General features: G+C 39.7%; 1 protein-coding gene across 1 annotated transcript; it reads right to left on the bottom strand.

The window, feature by feature from the left end:
- Positions 1–2,000: 2,000 nt before the first annotated feature.
- adrb2a (adrenoceptor beta 2, surface a) lies at positions 2,001–6,628 on the bottom strand. The gene is given in 3 exon segments (XM_014970722.2): positions 2,001–4,915; positions 4,918–6,138; positions 6,450–6,628. Coding segments are annotated over 2 exon segments (1,248 nt in total). The 5' UTR covers positions 6,450–6,628; the 3' UTR covers positions 2,001–4,888.
- Positions 6,629–17,729: the final 11,101 nt, after the last annotated feature.

The raw sequence follows: 17,729 nt of genomic DNA, 5'->3' as shown, positions 1-17,729 counted from the left end.
GTGCTTCTAGGCAGGACTTTGAACTCAACATTTCTCCCCAGTGTGTGTGTGTGTGTGTGAATGAGAAACATATTGCAAACATCCTTTGAAGAAAGCATCAAAATATATTAAGTGCTGATTTATGACTTGAAACAGATTTTTATCATTTGGAGAACTTTAAACAGCTCTGATGGAATTCCTTGTGCATTAAATCCACTTTGACCCTTTGTACTGCTGAGAAAATGAGCCACCAGGCATGACTGACAGGGAAGAGTTGCAATAAAACAGATTGTGTTGTACAGTAGGTGACTTGATAAGGCGTTTTTTTTTTTTATCACCTTGAATGTTGTTACAAGCTCATTCATGTAAAGTAGGGGGATGACTATCAGTGTGTTCTGTTGACCGTATATATAAAAAAATCTATCAGTCATAAATTATATGGTGTTTAGCACACAACTCCACAGGGTCCAATTCAGTGTAGAGCCTTGCATCAAACGTCATTTGGAGTCATGACAACCACTTAGGATCCCGTTTTTTTTTTTTTTTTTTCTTACGTTCACTCACGATTACTCATAGAGGAAAACTAAAACACATTTTCAACAATGACTTTGTGCCACATTCTGAGACTTCTCTCTCTCCATCTTATACCTAAGAAGCTACTAGTTTCACTGTGCAGCTCGTTTTGATTAGATCCAGGACTTCTGTACGATCTATGATCGCTTTAGAGCAAAGGGCAGTCACGTACTCTTGCTTTAACTTTATATCTTCTCTGAATCATTTGACACAAATTACTGGCTTAGTAAAATGGGTAACACTTTATATGACTGGGTGTGCATAAGGCTGACATGGGACTGTCATTTATATAACACCTGTTGTGAACATGAAGGAGTCTTTATGAATGTCTACAACTGTTGTGTCATTCGGTAAATAATGACACTTTCATTGCAAAGTTGCTTTAAAAGTTTGCATTTAAAGTCTGTTAAAAGTGCCAACTTTGTATTAAAGTGTGATTATTTGCAAAATAAAGTGTTACCGTAAAATGTGGCTGCTGACATTGTCTTGCTAAAGTAATTAACTCAAACCTCCTAAGATTTGGTCACACAACAATCATAAACATCAACAGATTTTTGCTGTTTTTATGAGGCAGATCAACACAGATACAGATCAGAGGATACTTCTGGAGCGGAAGAAGAAACGATACATGATTCAATTTTTTTTCGTTTTACAAATAAAAATCCGAAAAGGGAGGCTTGCATTTATCTTCAAAACCACTTTACTCTGATATTCCCAAATAAAGTCTAGTGCAACTATTCGCTTTTAAAAGCCAACTGATGAAATAAATTGTGCACCTGTGTGTCCATTAAGGTCTCATGAGTTTGTGAGACAGCATCAGTAAACAAGCAATAAGACAAGCAGTACTAAGACCAGTTGGTGGAGCCAACTCTTCAAAGCTACAAAAATAGAGTTGAGACTATCTTGGAAGTCCACTGCAAAACCGCAAGCTTAAATTTACCACCAGAGCTACAAAAACATTGGATTAGATTAAAGCATATTTACGAGAGTTGGGATTGCGAAGTAAAAGTTCAGAAACAAACCCAACTGAGACTCTGTGGCAAAACTCGAGACATAGCCCAGAGGACCTGCAATCTCTCAGGCCTTAACAGAACAGCTGCATTAATGCTGAAATTAAATTAGATGCAAACAAACAAAGTGACTCTCAAATGCATTTAGTCGCATCTGATATTACTGCTGCACGGCACGCATTTTAGATGTTTACTTGCAAAATATTTCTGGAAATATTTTACATTGTTGTCCCACTCCAGGATTATATGTGTAGGTCTGTCATTGAAACGTTGAAATTTATGGATGTAGCACGATAGAGTGAGAAGATTCAATGGGATCTGAAGACGTTTCACAAGGGACTGAAAGTGCTGTGTGAAACCCAAAGAGCAAAAAAAATATTTTTTACTAAAGAATATAATCGTTAGTAAAAAAAAATAAAAAAAACACATCACAGAACATCACATGAAACATGTACATAATTTATTTCAATAAAAATTTTACATCACAAACTTACACTTTCTTTTTAAATAAATACCACAGGGAACCACATAATGTAACAAGCTCCAAGACCTGAACAACAATGACAAGAAAATTGTGCGAAAATAGCTTGCAAACATTTAGTAAACATTCCACCGAGTGACTATATTCTCACTCTGACCACTTTTTAAAAAAATGAAAAAAGTTCACATATAACAGGTTTTCTCTTTTATACAAGTTTTTTTTATATAGGAAATTCACATTCCTATAATTACTCTAGTGACTTATTTTTTATTTTTTTACATTTTATTCAAAAGTAGAAACATTATAGTACATGCCAATGGGAACACTTGTTTTTTGTTTGTTTGTTTGTTTGTGACCTGAAATATGTTTTAACATATTTAAAAGTGCTATACAGTGCCGCTTTAGGCTGGAAAATGACTTTTATTAAAACATAATAGGAGTTGTTGTTGAACAAAGGGACTTATTCATTGAAAATAAACGTAATTCCTTGAGGGTAACATTTGAGTTACCCCACCTGAACTTGGACCACATTAACATGTCAATCTGTCAGACACACTGTCGTCCATCACATTGAAATATGCTGGATATTAACTCCTGAGGCCAAGTGGTAATACAAACTGTTAGACTGGTCTGACCTGTGACCCGTAATCCTTTCAAAACAGAATCTTTTTGTCTTAGCAGAGCCGCTGTAGGTGCATCAGTGGGTAATCGGAGACAGGTCAGTGGTGGTGGTGGTGGTGGTGGGGGGGGGACTGAATGTGCGTCGTAAGCATGATATAAAACAGCAGCTGTGCCCGGAATGTTGTAGTGTCAGCTCATTATTCAAGACTCATTGCACATAACAGTGTCGCATCCTCAAGCACCGACGAGGATGCGAAGGCATGAATTACATTCCTTATAATACGGGAGTATCGATAGAAAACAGTAACCATTTATAAGTGAGAAACGGCTGAGGTGCAAAGATAGGCCATTGCCAGGAGGGAGCAGTGTGGCATTTGAGCTGAAAGTCCACAGAGCTCGGACTGAAACAGGTTCGCTTGCAAAGCGAGCCAGCAGGAATCCACAAATATGACACCACGAATTTATAACAAGACATGCAAACAATCACTTGCACAGTGCTTCCAAAAATGGCATGTATCTAAGACAATAAGAAAGCAAGACTCTCTAATAGCTTAGTGCCAAGCCCAGGATCAAACTGTCGAGACTTAACAACAACAAAAAGAATCATCTTTAAGACTTGGTCTAATACTTTGAGCAGATTTGTGGTTTCAGCATGCCTTACAGTGAAAATGTTGGGAAAGTTTTCCTCAAGAACCTGTGTTCTGACATTCAACCCCCTGCATTTACTTAGCTGTAAATATGCACAGAAAAAATAAAGAAAACCGTTCCGTCGATTCCAGACGGGAACACACATCCTCACACACCGAGAACAATCTGGGAAATGTCACAAGGCTGAGGCAAAGATGCGCTATTTAGGAGCAAGGGCTGTTTTTTTTTTTGTTTTTTTAAAATCCTATCTTTATTTGAATACAGCAACTAGCACTGTGTCTCGGCCCTGAAACTGTTGCCACCCTGTTTATTATTATTATCATGTGTGGTTTGTACCCTTGCACGACGAGGAAATGGCCTCTATGGCTGCAATAAACACTGCATATACCGAAACACAGCAACCACTAATTTCAAAGAAAAAATGACAAGGGCTTATTTCAACAAAGGAACAGAGTTTCTGTTTCACAGAGAGGATAGAAAGTGCTAATAGTTTTCATGACTTTTTGTGCCAAGGTGTGCTGTACACTGAAGCCAGCTGAGAGGATGAACAGTGTCATGTTAGACTGTCCAGAAGCAAACTTTGAAATCAGATATAAAAAATAAATAAAATATCTATATATATATATTTAAATTGCTGAATTTTAAAAATCTATATGCATTTGAGGGCAGCCTTTCAAAGTACTGCGATAATACCACCTACTCTCCGCCTAAAGAGATATCAGATATCTTTAGGATTTCAAAACTCAAACGTGCGCTTTCAAGTTTTATCACAGCATTCGCAGAGCGTTAACTGCAGGCGTTGTTCCCCTAAACAGGAAGATCTGAATCTCCGAGTGCCAGAGCATATCTCTGAAGCGTTCTGCTTACAGCAGACTCGAATGCAACGGCACGCCAAATGCAAGAACAAGAGACGTGTGTCTACGGTTTTCACATGGTGCCGGTCTCAAACGCTACCACAGTCAGAAGCAAGTAAGGACAGAAACATGGTAGATTGCGATCTCAGCAAATCGGAATGTACTCTTGACACCAACGCGGTGCAGCCCATCAGCCTGCAAACCGTTGACAGAGATATGTTCCTTGTTTTGTTTTTTTTCGTGTGTGTGTGTGTGTGTGTTTTTCTGCCAAGCAGGCATGCTCAAAATGAAACTGACTTGATTTAGAAACAAAGTCATCGTTCCCTAGGAGCTTAAAGCAGAAAAATGTGAAAACGACGAGCTGTAATTATGACTTTCATAAAGCATATTACATGGTTAAAAAAACAAAACAAAACAAAAAACATCTGAGATACCACAATAGTTTAACTAAAGCGGGCGCAATGTCAAAGACAGTTAACACAAAAATATTGTAAAGCAGGTCTGAGGTAGCTTAAAGAAATCTTGTATGTAATAAAAAATAAAAATAAAAATAAAATCCTCCTACAGTATCAAACGTGGAAATGATGGGATAAATAAATACGTTCCTCAGCTCAAAGGGATCATTGCAGTCAGCAGGCCACCTTGGCTGGCCTTACCTTCAACAGACCATTGAGGAAAAAAAGAAAGTTCATGAAGGCAGTGACAATCATCCGGCCGAAGTCTCACAGCTCCAAGTCTACAGGCTTGTTGTCACAGTCGGCAGGCTTTTGTTGCAGTTTCCATTAGAGTCCGTGGTTTTGTCTTCTCCTTTGCAGACCTCCGACACCTTCCCCAGACACCTTTCAGTGGGGTCGCCATCATCTGAGCTGCCCTTACTGCGTCCCTGTCGCTCACTCTGCCAGCTGTTGCGGCTCTGGACGTATCCATTGACCGGTCCCGGGTTGCTGAGGTGGTTCCTCTTCATGCAGAGGATGTCCTGGAAAGCGTGCCTGAACTCAGGACTCCTGCAGTAAATCATTGGATTGAAGGCAGAGTTTGAGAAACCGATCCAGTTGAGTACTTTAAAGGGGATTTCGAGGTTGCTATCTGTCATGGTCACCACCACGTTGAGCAAAAAGAATGGCAGCCAACAAAGGGTGAACACCCCCATGATTATGCCCAGAGTCTTTAAGGCTTTATGTTCTCGAAGGCAAAACTTTGCCTTTTTTAGCCCCCATCCGTTGTTAGATTCTAGGGACTTCAAGTCGCTGCTGTCGGTGTTATGAAAGCGTCCAACGCTTTGGTCAATCTTTTTCAGCTGTCGCCTGGCTTCCTGGAAAACACGGCTGTACACAAAAATCATGATGAACAAAGGGATGTAGAACGAGATGACGGAGGAACCGATGGCATATTCTGGCTTGACATGAAACTCGCAACAGTCAGGATCATTAAGTTTGCATTTCACATCTGTACCAGTCTTGTTTGAATATGCCAACCCCGTGTGGATGGGAACGTAGGATATCAACGCAGCAATCGCCCAAACAATAACAATCAAAACTCGAGCTCTGCACTTTGTCAACATTGACTGGTAACGAAAGGGTGAAGTAATGGCCACATATCGGTCTAGGGCTATGACACACAGTGTCTCGATGCTGGCGGTCACACAGAGGATATCAGTGGCAGTCCAGAATTTGCACCAAAATACACCAAAGTGCCATTTCTTAAAAATGATGTTACAGGCACCAAAAGGAACAACAATAAGACCCATGACCAGGTCAGCACAGGCCAGGGACGTGATGAAGCAGTTGGTCACATTCTGCAGTCGCTGGAAGCGGGCAATGGCGGTTATGACGAGGATGTTTCCAAAAACAATTAGCAGAACAAGTAGAGACAGGATTATTCCCAGGAAGATCTTGAGTTCCTTCTCAATCTCGCCTGGTGGGATTGCTGTCGTGGAGGCGTTTACTGTGCTAGAGAACGTCGAATTTTCCATCTGGAGAGACCACAGGTGGACAGGCACACACACACACACACACACACACACACACACACACCACAAAGACAGACACACACGCATGAGAAAAAGATAAAAATTACTAGAGCTGAAAAGAAAACAAAACTTTCTGTACTAAGGTTTTGAATGTGTAATTTTACAACTATTACTAACAACAAAAAGAAAAGAATATTTCAGTGGCTAAGCTGCAGGCTTACAGAACATAAATATCAACATCTGCTCCAAGAAGCTTCAGAAACATGTAGCAAGAAAACATTTTTTTTTAAAACACACACATACACACTACGAACCTCAACAGGTAGTTGTTGTGAGTCCTGCTTGCCTTGCACTGTACAGATGCCAGAGCGCGGATAACTCCTGCAGAGTGTCACATGCCCGCTCCACTTTTTTAATCTTAGCCTGTCTCACTCCTGACTCCGTCAGTTGAGCAGTGTTTCCTCTAATGTGTCTCCCAGGCTGTTTGTCAGAGCCCTTATAGCACGCTGTGATGACATCATGGTCAGCACTCAGCCAATCGGGCGGTCGGGCTGCGCAGAGTGCTGAGAGCTCTCAGGAGTTTGAACACACTGTCCCTGCGGTTGGAGTTGCAGGGCTGCAAAAGAGAGAGAGAGAGAGAGCAAGAGAGCGAAAGAAATAAATCAGCAACACGGTCAAGGGGTAAAAATTTACATATGTAAAGAGGTTGCAAATATGTTCCAGAACAAATGCTATGTTTACAGTGGTGTCAAAATATTCAGTTGTGTGGTACACTCCAGGACACAGGAGAGATTTTATAGTCTCTTTGTTTGTTAGTTTGGATCCCATTAAAAACAGGTGACCCTCTTTATAGGACTGTTTGTACGATCGTGGTAGATTTACAGCCGGTTTACCTGGAAGGTCAAATTAGAAAATGACTGGATCTACATTATTTATGATTCAGCGACAGTTGAGTTTTCTCAGACTTCTTGGCGCGACAACACCTTGGAATGTTGTTGAGTGACTGTGTGTTTGGTACAGTGCTCAACTTTTTTTTTTATTTAGAAATTACCTCTGAAAAGGTTTCAGCCGCAACCAATGAAATGACACCTGGCATTATTAATAGGACTCCGTAGTGACGGTCTGCAGGGTGTAGGTGCCTCAGGGCTAAATCTCATGCAATGCTTTGCCAGTAAAAAAACATTTTGGAGTCACCAGAAATGTGCACTCCATGCTGACAAGTCTATAAAAAGGACTATGCAAAGACTCACACACGTATTCAAATACCGATCGATTATGAATTGTGCCTTTGTATTAAACAAGCAAACACAGAGTTTTTGAGATTGAACCAAAAATGTTTTTGAGTTCAACCAAAAGCCTCTAAATGTAGTTTAATGTGAAATAAAATTGTGACTGAATGCATCAGAAAAGACTGAGCCATATTGAGGTTTAACTGCGTTTTGAAAATGTTTTTTTTATTATTATTATTTTAGATGGGAATAGTGGTGCAATTTGTAGCACTCTTGATGTCGCAACAAGAAGGTACGAGGTTCAGATCCCAGCCTGGGGTGTTTCTGACCGGAGTTTGCATAATGCAAACTCCGGTCAGAGTGTCCGGGTTCTTTCCAGGTACCATGGCTTCCTGTTTGGTTAATTAATCTCTCTAAATTGTTCTATGGTGTGACTGTGTCTCTGTGTTGTCCTGAGGCTGGCTGCCAATCTGTCCAGGTGCCCCTCACCTAATAATTGTCTTTGATGGTCAAAGATAGATGAATTATAGTGGGTCCATTTTCTTTCGTACGACGCACACTTTGAAAATACTAAGCATAAGACAAATAGTTGAGTGTACAAAGTTCTTTCAAGTCATTTTTGACATGAGCAGCTTTTTTGTGACAACTGGAAGTGACATTGTTACTTGATATAAAATACATAACACCGCCTCTTTAAAAGGCATTCAATAAAGTTCATAAGTTCAGAGACCTTATCAGCAGCTACTATCTTTGACACTCAACAAAAATAGGCACTTATATTCATGCATCTTCTGTTATCTTACACGTGTGCAGTGTTGATTTACCAAAAAAACAACAACAAAAAAATACGATAAGTCAGCTGAAATGCTGCAGAGTGTGAGGTTGAGAATGCTTTTTGCTTGTGTTTTTTTTTCAGTTGCACAACCATCATGCAGGAACATGAATTACAAGCAGGTATTCAGGCTTAGCGTTCTCCATGCTTGTTTGAAATCGTGTTTGTCGAAGCAGGATTTTGCTAATCTCACAAAGGGAAGGATTGATGATTTCCAGATTTCTGACCTTTGATGAACGCAGACACCACGGGCTCTGGCCCTCATCTTTGTGCTCAACAATGAGCTCTCTCAAAACTCCATACGACTGATGACGCAAGAGCAAATTGTATCATCAAACTCAAATGTTTGAATCCTATGCTCATCGCTCAAACAGATGCAACAAATTACATTCTGAGACTTTGCTTTAAACGGAGAAAATATCAGAGGGCCGTGCGTGGCCTCCCGCGTCGTGCTTCTTATTACTGCTTTTAACCGTTGGGTCTTTTGTCGTGTTGCACTTGCGCTGGCAATTGTCCAGGAACATCATTACACATGTACCCAGAATGTTTGGATGACCTGACCCGCAGCATTCACTCACTCTGCCGTTTTGCAGAAATTTCCACTCGCATCCAAGAGAAATCCCAGATTTACACGCACGCTGCTCTGAGGTTTGCACTGAACTCTTTCGACTTTTCGTCTTGAGTAAAACGAGGTGAAACGGAGATCCAAGTTAAATGCTGAGCACGTTAGTCGTCGCAGTTTCTCTCTGGGTTTTGGTAACCTCTTTGAGCTTATCTTGCGCACAACATGCATGGCGAGCCCCTCACACTAAGCCTCACTGCTGATAAGTCAGAGTTTAATCACCGACTCCCACATGCAAGCAGCAGTAAGAGCTTTTTTTTTTGTTTTGTTTTTAGCTTTGAGTCTAACTGAAGATACATTTCATTGTTTATACTTAAATCTATTGCTATACTAAATATTATGCAGATATAAGAGTTTGACTCTTATATCTGCAGAATATATATTATATAGTGTTTATATGTTGTAGGTGAATGCGGGTGTTTCGGATTTGGCTTAGTCACAACCACAAACCGCCAACTACAAATCTAAATGTACAAAATTTAGATAACAGGGTATTTTTATGTATGCCACCCCAAAGACCCAAGAGCAAACCAAGAGAAGCTTGAAGCAATAAAGCCGAGTTTCAGACATCTTGAACGTCTCACAGAGCTCTCTAACACATGGCCACAGATGAAGAAGCGGCCAAGAGGCCTGTGGTAACTCTGGAGGATGACAGACCAGGTGACCGGAAAAATGTTAGTCTGTGAGCCACAATACGGCTTCTATGTAGAAGTGACAATAAGGGCTCCCTTACTGTAAAAGTCAGAAAAGGTTTGGCACATGCCAAACACAGTGGAACCTCGCCTATTTGCAGATTCGCCTATTCAGTTTTCTGTGGAACATAACTCCAAATTATTTGCAGAAAACTTGATTCTTTCACATCTCTAATATTTGAGAGAAACCGCAGCTCGGGGTTCTGAAATCTCTTTCACGTTTGGGTAACCCTTTAGCCGTCTTTCAGAGCTCTTTTCAGTCAAACGCCGTCACCACTGATTTCTTGGAGCGACTGGATCTCCGTCATTACAGGATGAACTTGCAGACCTTGTGACCCGACATGACGCTACCCTTTATTATTTTTTTCCTTTAGTTTCAGAAGAACAATACGTTGAAGGCTTGTTTTTGTTTTCTTCTTAGGGCTCGTTTTCCTTGAATTTCTTTTATGTGGGACCCATAATTTGAACTGAAATATGGAATATGACCTGCTGCATTAGTGAAAACTACATATTCAGTTGATGTAACTATTGTGGCCTTTACAGCTTTAAAATTCAAATAAAAAGAAAATACTTTTAAACTTTTACTATTTGAAATTTACCCATTTTAAGTGTTTTTTTGTTTGTTTTTTTTTAGCAAATTAGATGATATCTGTCATGTGTGATTGTTTTGAACAACCCAGACACAAGCCACAAACTGGCTGAGACCTTGGAGGGAAATTCAACAGTCCAACAGTGAATGCCTGAATAAAAATGCAGAGGTGGTTGATGACAGGGATGAAGAGCCAAATCTGATTAACTGATGCATGTTGGATAGAGACCCTGAGCTACACAAATAAATCTAGTATGACTGGTAAATAATACATCAGAAGATACTGATGAAAACAGAATAAAACTAATAATTACTAAGTAAAAAGCTGTAAGTAAACACAGGAAAAACGAGAAACACAAATCAAGAGAGAAACTCAATACTATGTGGTCCAATTTTCACATCCGATCATATTCTTTGAAGTCAAATAAGAAACCGTTTGAAGACTTGGGGAATATTACTTTAAAAAAAAAAACTGCACGTTTACAAATATTTGAACTTCATACAAAGTCCTAAGCATGAGGATTAGTGTGAGTAAAAAAAAAAGGAATTTCTTTTCTGCTTTTTTTTTTCTTATCCATCCAATCCTGCTGTGATTTCAGGAATTGCTACCCGTGTCAGCCAGGTTCTTATTATCTAACAGCAGGACAAAGACGTGGAATTGATCCAGCGCTCAGACCACAAATTGGTCCCGAGCTAACCCCTCCCCCCCCCTTTGGGGAACTGTGGGTGTGCTCCAGCCAACGACACACAAAAGCAAGACATTTCAAATATGTTTGCACTTCCAAGTAAATATAGTAGCAAAGTGTATTTTGTTGGTGCTGGAAGGAATCCAAGACAAAGGCAGAAGGACGAAAACTGCTTTGCATGTCTTCTGAGTGGAGCCGACCATATAAAGGCTCGGGAGCCGCTGCCTTGGTTTACAAGTCATTGTTTAGTAATCTCTGTGCTGATAAAGTATAGACAGAGAAAAAGGTTGTAAAAAAAAAAAGAAAAAAAAACACTTTACTGCATCATTCAACAAATGTTGACCTGTGACGTAAAGATAGAGCTCCAAGCATAAACAGCCGGGTTTCGCTACACGCACATAAAACCTTCAGCTGCGTTTGATTGCATGCATGCGAGTGGGCTGAGTTTGTTTCATCCACACAAGATGCTCCAAGTGGCATTTCTGACAATTTCATCATTAATGATGGGAAACACCTGGCGACCTGTTACTCTGGGTCTGCGCTTCTGCAGAAAGGTTTTAATTTGGAGTTACTGGGCAGTAAATGCTTTGAGAGTCCTTATTTCGCAGATTCTTTTAGCAACAAATGATGAATAGTTGACATTATTTGAGATGGTTTTACATGCAAACCATCTCAAGAAAATACGAACCTGCAAACAGCAGCAAGAATTCACCTTTTTTTTACTGTTTCTGTACAAGAAAAACAGAGGTTCTACTTGTTACGCAGAAGTCCAAGTTGGGAAGAAAGAAGAACCCTAATGGAGTCCCTGCGTTTGGGCCCCGTCATATCAAGGAACCGATGGACTGAACTACACAGAGAGATTGGTAAAAACTCTGGATCACAGAATGGAAAGTACTATTTCCCTGCACGGCTCCCAGGAAACAGGAGTCACAGCTGGAATCTATGAAGTCATAGAGCAGCAAAACTCTGTCCAGCTGCCTGACCTGTCCCAGTTTTTCCATGGGGTGTCCTGACGGGGGGGTAGAAAGGTGGCCAGAGAAAGCTGGAATCAAACGCACAGTCCAACCAACAGTTCCCCCCAAAGGCTCTGATGACCTCCTGCTGTTCCTCATGATGGTCTGTAAATATTGCTTATTGTGATTGATAAAGAGCGACTTTATTCCTATAACACGAGTGAAATCTGTTGCTCTGTTGTCCCTTCTTCTGATCTCACTAACCTGTCCTCATAGTCTCTATGCATGTGCTAAACTGTCTCCATTCTTCCAGTTACTGGGACACTGGAATATGCTGACACTGCATTATTTTATCCTACTTATTTCCGTTGTAAAGTGTGAAAAATGTATCGTTCCCAACTCACAGTGACAAACGGTGTTCAAATGTCCTGCTGGAAGCATCTGATTATTTGCCACATCGAGAGCAATAAGTGCACATTATGTCCAGCTCAGTTTAAACCCAAGCAAGAGAGACCACTGAGAAAGGGGTGGCCCCCTGGAAGACCAATCTTTTGTTCTTCCCATGACTGGAGTGATTAATGTGCTGATAAACAAGCTGCTGGTGAATTATTTTTTTTGTTTTTTTCTCTCTTCTTCCCCAAAAGGAAGCAGCTCGATCCTCCAATAACTCTTTGTGTTTTTGTGCCAACCTCAAAGCTTCACTTCAGCAAGGATGTGAGAATGGGGGCAGGGCAATTATGATTAAGTGACACCACTTCCTTTTTTTCCACAGCAGTCTCTAAACTGCAAATGGTCACATGGAATAAGGAAATGCAAAGCTCTCTAATGTAGGACCTATTTGTTACCATGTTAGATCGTGCAGCAGATTTACCAGGCTTATATTTTTAATTAGATTTTTGTGCATTTAAGTGCCTTGAGACAACATTTTTGTGAATTGTCGCTATATAAATGAGCTGAATAGAATTCAGTTGAATTTTAATTATCCTTTATTTGGACCAGCATGGATTGTTTCCAATGCTGGTTTTGGTAAGCACCAAGTTAAATAAAAAATCTGTGCCAGATTTTAGCCACATGTAATCTGTTTTAAGTTTGAAGTAACTTAACTTAAAATAATTAATGTTATAAAACAAATATTTATAGCGTGCATACATTCGCTGTTTTCATATCCTTAACTTCAGAGAAGTGGGAGCTCATTTTTTCTAACTATAAAAGTAGGAATGTGATTATGTCTTCATATCAGCATTAAGGATTGAAGCAGTGTGCTTGGAGACTTAGTGGGCTAAAAATACACTCTAACAGAGTGATTCCCCTTGGTTGCATATTTAAGGGAACTTTAAAATACGATTTTGTGCGTTTATATTTAAAAATTATCAGTGACTTTTTTTTTTTCCATTTCAGCGAAGCATGAAATTGAGCAGAGACTGTAGGCTGCTCTCCTTTCATTCAAATGAAGAATAATTCATGACTTTAATGGAAAGATGGGGAAGTGTTGCAGTAAAGAACATGCAGTTATTCAGTTGTTGGTCAAATCATTTAATCCTTCTCCGACAGTTCCGTCTTTGAGATTGTTATGCTAGTGCCAAAGCTCTCCCGTAAAGGAAGCACTATCACAACAGAGGATCTGGTAAGCAGATAGCTTGATGTATTAAACGTGCTCGCGTTATCCCAAGGTGTTCGAGTTGCCAGAGTGGGTCTTAGAGACAGACAGCCTTTCAACTTCATATTCACACCTACAGGCAAAACACTTAACCCAAAGCTTCGCGGCTTTGAAGTGCGAGAGGAATCTGCGGAGCCCAGTTACCCAACATTCAGCCTTCACTGAAAAATGTTCCACGTGACGGGCAGGTTTAAATCAAAACCGTTTTACACTTTTACTTTGATATGCTAAACGCTGGCCACCGCTCCGCTCCCTCTCGCTCGGCGGGTTCCTGGCCGGCGGACCAGCAGCTGCTGGGTTCTGGTGGGGATCCCTTCCTGTTGGCCTCTCTGGAACCATCCTACACACAGACACACACACACACAGACCTTCATCCAGAAAACAGCATTCCTTCAACAGCACCATAGTATTTGTTGGAAAAATTGGCCTCACAAGGTGAGAAATACTAAAATACACACACAAAAATAATAATGGCTGACGGTCATTTAAATGTGGATTTGAGGCGTCGTGTCTACCTTGACCTCTGTACAAGGTAGTACAACATTAAGACATAATCTTAAACATCCACTTGTTATACATAGTTATTCTCACAACATTTCAATTTCTTAATGAAAAATGTGTAATTTTTTAATTTGAATTTTATTCATTTGAAAAGCTTAACACAAAATAAAAACAAGAGGTTGTTTTCTATTTAAACAAAACAAAATGGACATAGTTTAACATCTGGTAACGTTGAATTTATGCTTATTATTGCTTCAATAAGAGCTCCCACTTTGAAGAATGGAAAACGTTTTTAATGATGCAATTTTAGCAGAAAGGGAATAAAGGTTTTTTTTTTTTTTTTTTTTTTTCAGCTCTGGAAAGTTTGAGCAGCCAAACTGTGGATGCAAACACACACGCCATCATTAAAAGCAAACAAACAAAAGCACTGTTCATCATAGCGACAGCTCAAAGTAATAGTTTTTAAAATCATAAACAAAACTCAGTGAAGTGGACAGCCACTGACATTTGAATTTTAATATTTTATTTGTCTAAATTACTTGAGACTACTTTTTATTTGGTTTTTAGATTTTACTCTTTTTGTTTGAGAGACCTTTTTGGTTTTAATATCTACAAAGACGAAGGGATTTGTAGATGAGTTGGTCAATCGATCAACCTGTTGTCTTTGACGTTCTGGATGCTTTGGGTTTTTCTCTGCTTCACAGAACATTTTTTGTGTCAGCAGACTGTGCTTACACAACATCTTAAAATGCAATGGCGTTAAACAATTAGAAAATGTTGCAGTTTTCTAAGACAAAACTGTAAAAATTTCAGAAAGGTGCAACCTGAGTGCTTTAAAAATTATAAAGACAGAACAGAAAATGTTCTTTAGTCTAACTTTGTGTAACTGTCATAAAACATTGTGTTTTTGTTTCTGTTTTACAAAAGCCACACTAAAAAAAAACAACTATCAAAGGATATTAGCGATTGAAAGGTATTTTGGCTCTACTTGAAGTTGCAGCACCTCAGTAGCTCACGTTGTCGGCATCCCTTGTCTCGTGCAACACTTCATTTCGAATTGTTTTTCCTTCATTTTGTCCAGGAATACAGCACAACAGAGCAGCATTATTAAAAGTGTCTGAGTCATAAAACATAGAATATCAGAGAAGGGAAAACATCACTGAACGCTCTGGACGGTAGATGAGGTAACGACGTGGTGCCGTTTAATGAAAGAACCGAAGTGACTCACGTTCTCTACTCTCTGATGAGTGAGTGAATTATTATACCTACAGAAAACCAAATAGCTGCAGTTATACAACGGTAAGTTAACAACGTTTTACTGCCTTATTCAGTGACCTATAACTGTTTTAAGTCGCATAGTGTTTTGAGCTCACATGCAGGCGCCAGCACGATGCTGATGGATGGTTATCTTCGCCAGGCGGCAAAACAATTGGTCATAGTTGATGAAAAAATTAGATGGAGCTTTTGATAGTTCCCACACCTACATCTTTCAGGTTTTTTATTCACACAATGGAGAAAACAAAATTTAAAAAAAAGGGCAAACGACTAAAGTTTGCCAATTTAACCGTTCTTCTGATTATGACTTAAATGCTAAATATTGAAAATATTGTACTTTAAAAAAAAGTATCAGCACCATTCGAATCATCTGTGGGTGTCAGCTTCGTTGAAAGATGAACCGACGTGGTGAACTTTTACATGCAGGAAGTAACGTGAAAACCGAGTATGTTTTTATTTGATTCCGAGAAACTCAAAGGTCGGAGTTATAATAGACAAAGAAGGTCTGAGGTCAAACTCATGAATTACTGAAGCAGAGGAAGAAGGAAAAAAAACAACAACAAAGAATCATGTATTCTGTTTAAAATCAGTAAGGAAGACTGACAGGAAAAAAAAACAAAAACAGGAACCAGAGAACACATATGGAAAACCAGACAAGAATAAAAAAAGAGACTCATTAGCATGATCTATAAAAACACACACACACACACACACACACACACACACACACACACACACATATACATCAATTTAAACAACAGCAGCAGAAATGATCACCATAAACACAACAGCACACATCAGTTGTTACGCAGAAAGCGAAGTTGGGGCGTAAAGTTAGCCGCTCAGTGACTATTTACACAACACACTGAAACATTTGGCTTATACTGTCATGTGAAACAAAAGGAGCTGTCATCAGAAATAATCTGCTCTGGTTTATATGGCTCTTGCTGTGTTTATTTTGCGATTTAACAGAGGATCAAGTCTTGTTATAGTTTTTTTTTTTTTTTTGTCCTTGTTGATTGCCTGTGCGTTTCGCTGACGGCATCTGTGTACGCTCATGCTCAGAGCGCATTAGGCATGAGAACCAACAGAGCGCGAGCGCCGCGACCCCCATCTCTGGAGGTCAGCGACCTCCCATTGCCTTTGAGGATGTTGTTAAGCGGCCGATAAAGTTGGAGGGTCCGTCTTAGCAACTCTGCGGAGATAAATGCAAGTAATCTGCTCTGCCAGCGATGAGCCATTGTTATCTCGGCTCCAAGTAGGAAGAGATACGTCAACGGGATGATGCTAATTACAGGCAATTCTCACAATAATGACTTCACGGCACAACGAGAGATCCTTGCGATTGGAATAACAAAAAAAAAAAAAAAGAAGAGGAAAACAAAAAAGAAAAAGGACAAAAACATGAGCGAGCTTAACTCTTCTGGTAAATTCTGGTTAATGTCCTGTGCCTGACAAAGAAATCTGTTTTATTTCCACATCATGACTATTCATTCAAAACATAGCAGCCTGTTCTCTTCTGTAATCAATTCATCCTTGACCCATTTCCTCAAATCTGACAGATACACATAAAAAACTTGACACGTACACTCGTTTGCATGTTGAGCTCAAGTGTCCGAGTCCAGTCCTCAAGAGCTTCCGACCTCCGAGGTTTAGATGATTCCCTTCTTCTGCACACATGAATCAAGTGAGCTGCTCCTTACCAAAGCTGAGCGAATCCTTGTGAGGGAAATCAGCTGGACTCGAACGACCTCGTATTGCTTAAAGTCGACGTCAACATGAGAAAAGTCAAATTGACAATGAAAGTCGCTGTAAGTGAGGATGCTTCACAGAGTCTTTATTATCTCTGTTCCCAGGAAAGATTGGCAAAAGGCCACTTAGAGGTTCATGCAGAGTAAAAGATAAAAAAATAATAATAATAAAAAAAAGAGAACACTATCCTCCACTTATCCTCACCAGCAGCGGAGAAGAGAGATGATCTTCCGTCACTGTGGACTGAAAAGCTGCACAAAGTCAAGTCTTGACTTTTTTTCTTTTCTGAAATCTTTCTGGTGCTTATGACAGGCATGCTTGTCTTGGATAGCTGCACATAAATTACTGCGCTGACCACACGTTGGAACATCTTATAAACGAAGCTCATTGTGAACAGATCACCTTTGATTATGGTTAAATTCACTGAAGAAGCTGTTCTGATCTCACTACAAATGAATACAAAATTCAGTTGTTTGTTTTTTTTTTTGTTTTTTTTTTCCTTAAAATCTTAGAAAACCACCTGCTGTTTTCCTTCTGCTTTGCAGTCATCTACCAGATGATGTTGGCCTGTCATATAACATCCCAGTACAGTGGATCCCTGCCTACTTGCGATGCAAACACACCTATTTACGGTGTGTATGCATCTGTAAAAGCACACACACCGTAAATGTGAAGCATTGCAGGTCGCAATTATAACATGGCAAAATATGAAAACTTAATCAGAGGCTATGAATACTTTTGGTAGTCGTAGCACGTCATGTACCCAAGCCTGTCCAGTATAATGATTTTTATTTGTTAAAATTAGA

The sequence above is a fragment of the Poecilia mexicana genome, unplaced genomic scaffold (assembly GCF_051168715.1).
Source record: "Poecilia mexicana isolate PSO_F unplaced genomic scaffold, ASM5116871v1 scaffold_10, whole genome shotgun sequence".
In the NCBI taxonomy this organism is placed as follows: Eukaryota; Metazoa; Chordata; class Actinopteri; order Cyprinodontiformes; family Poeciliidae; genus Poecilia; species Poecilia mexicana.
The sequence above is the reverse complement of the archived record's forward strand: the minus strand, read 5'-3'. Positions and strand labels throughout refer to the sequence as shown.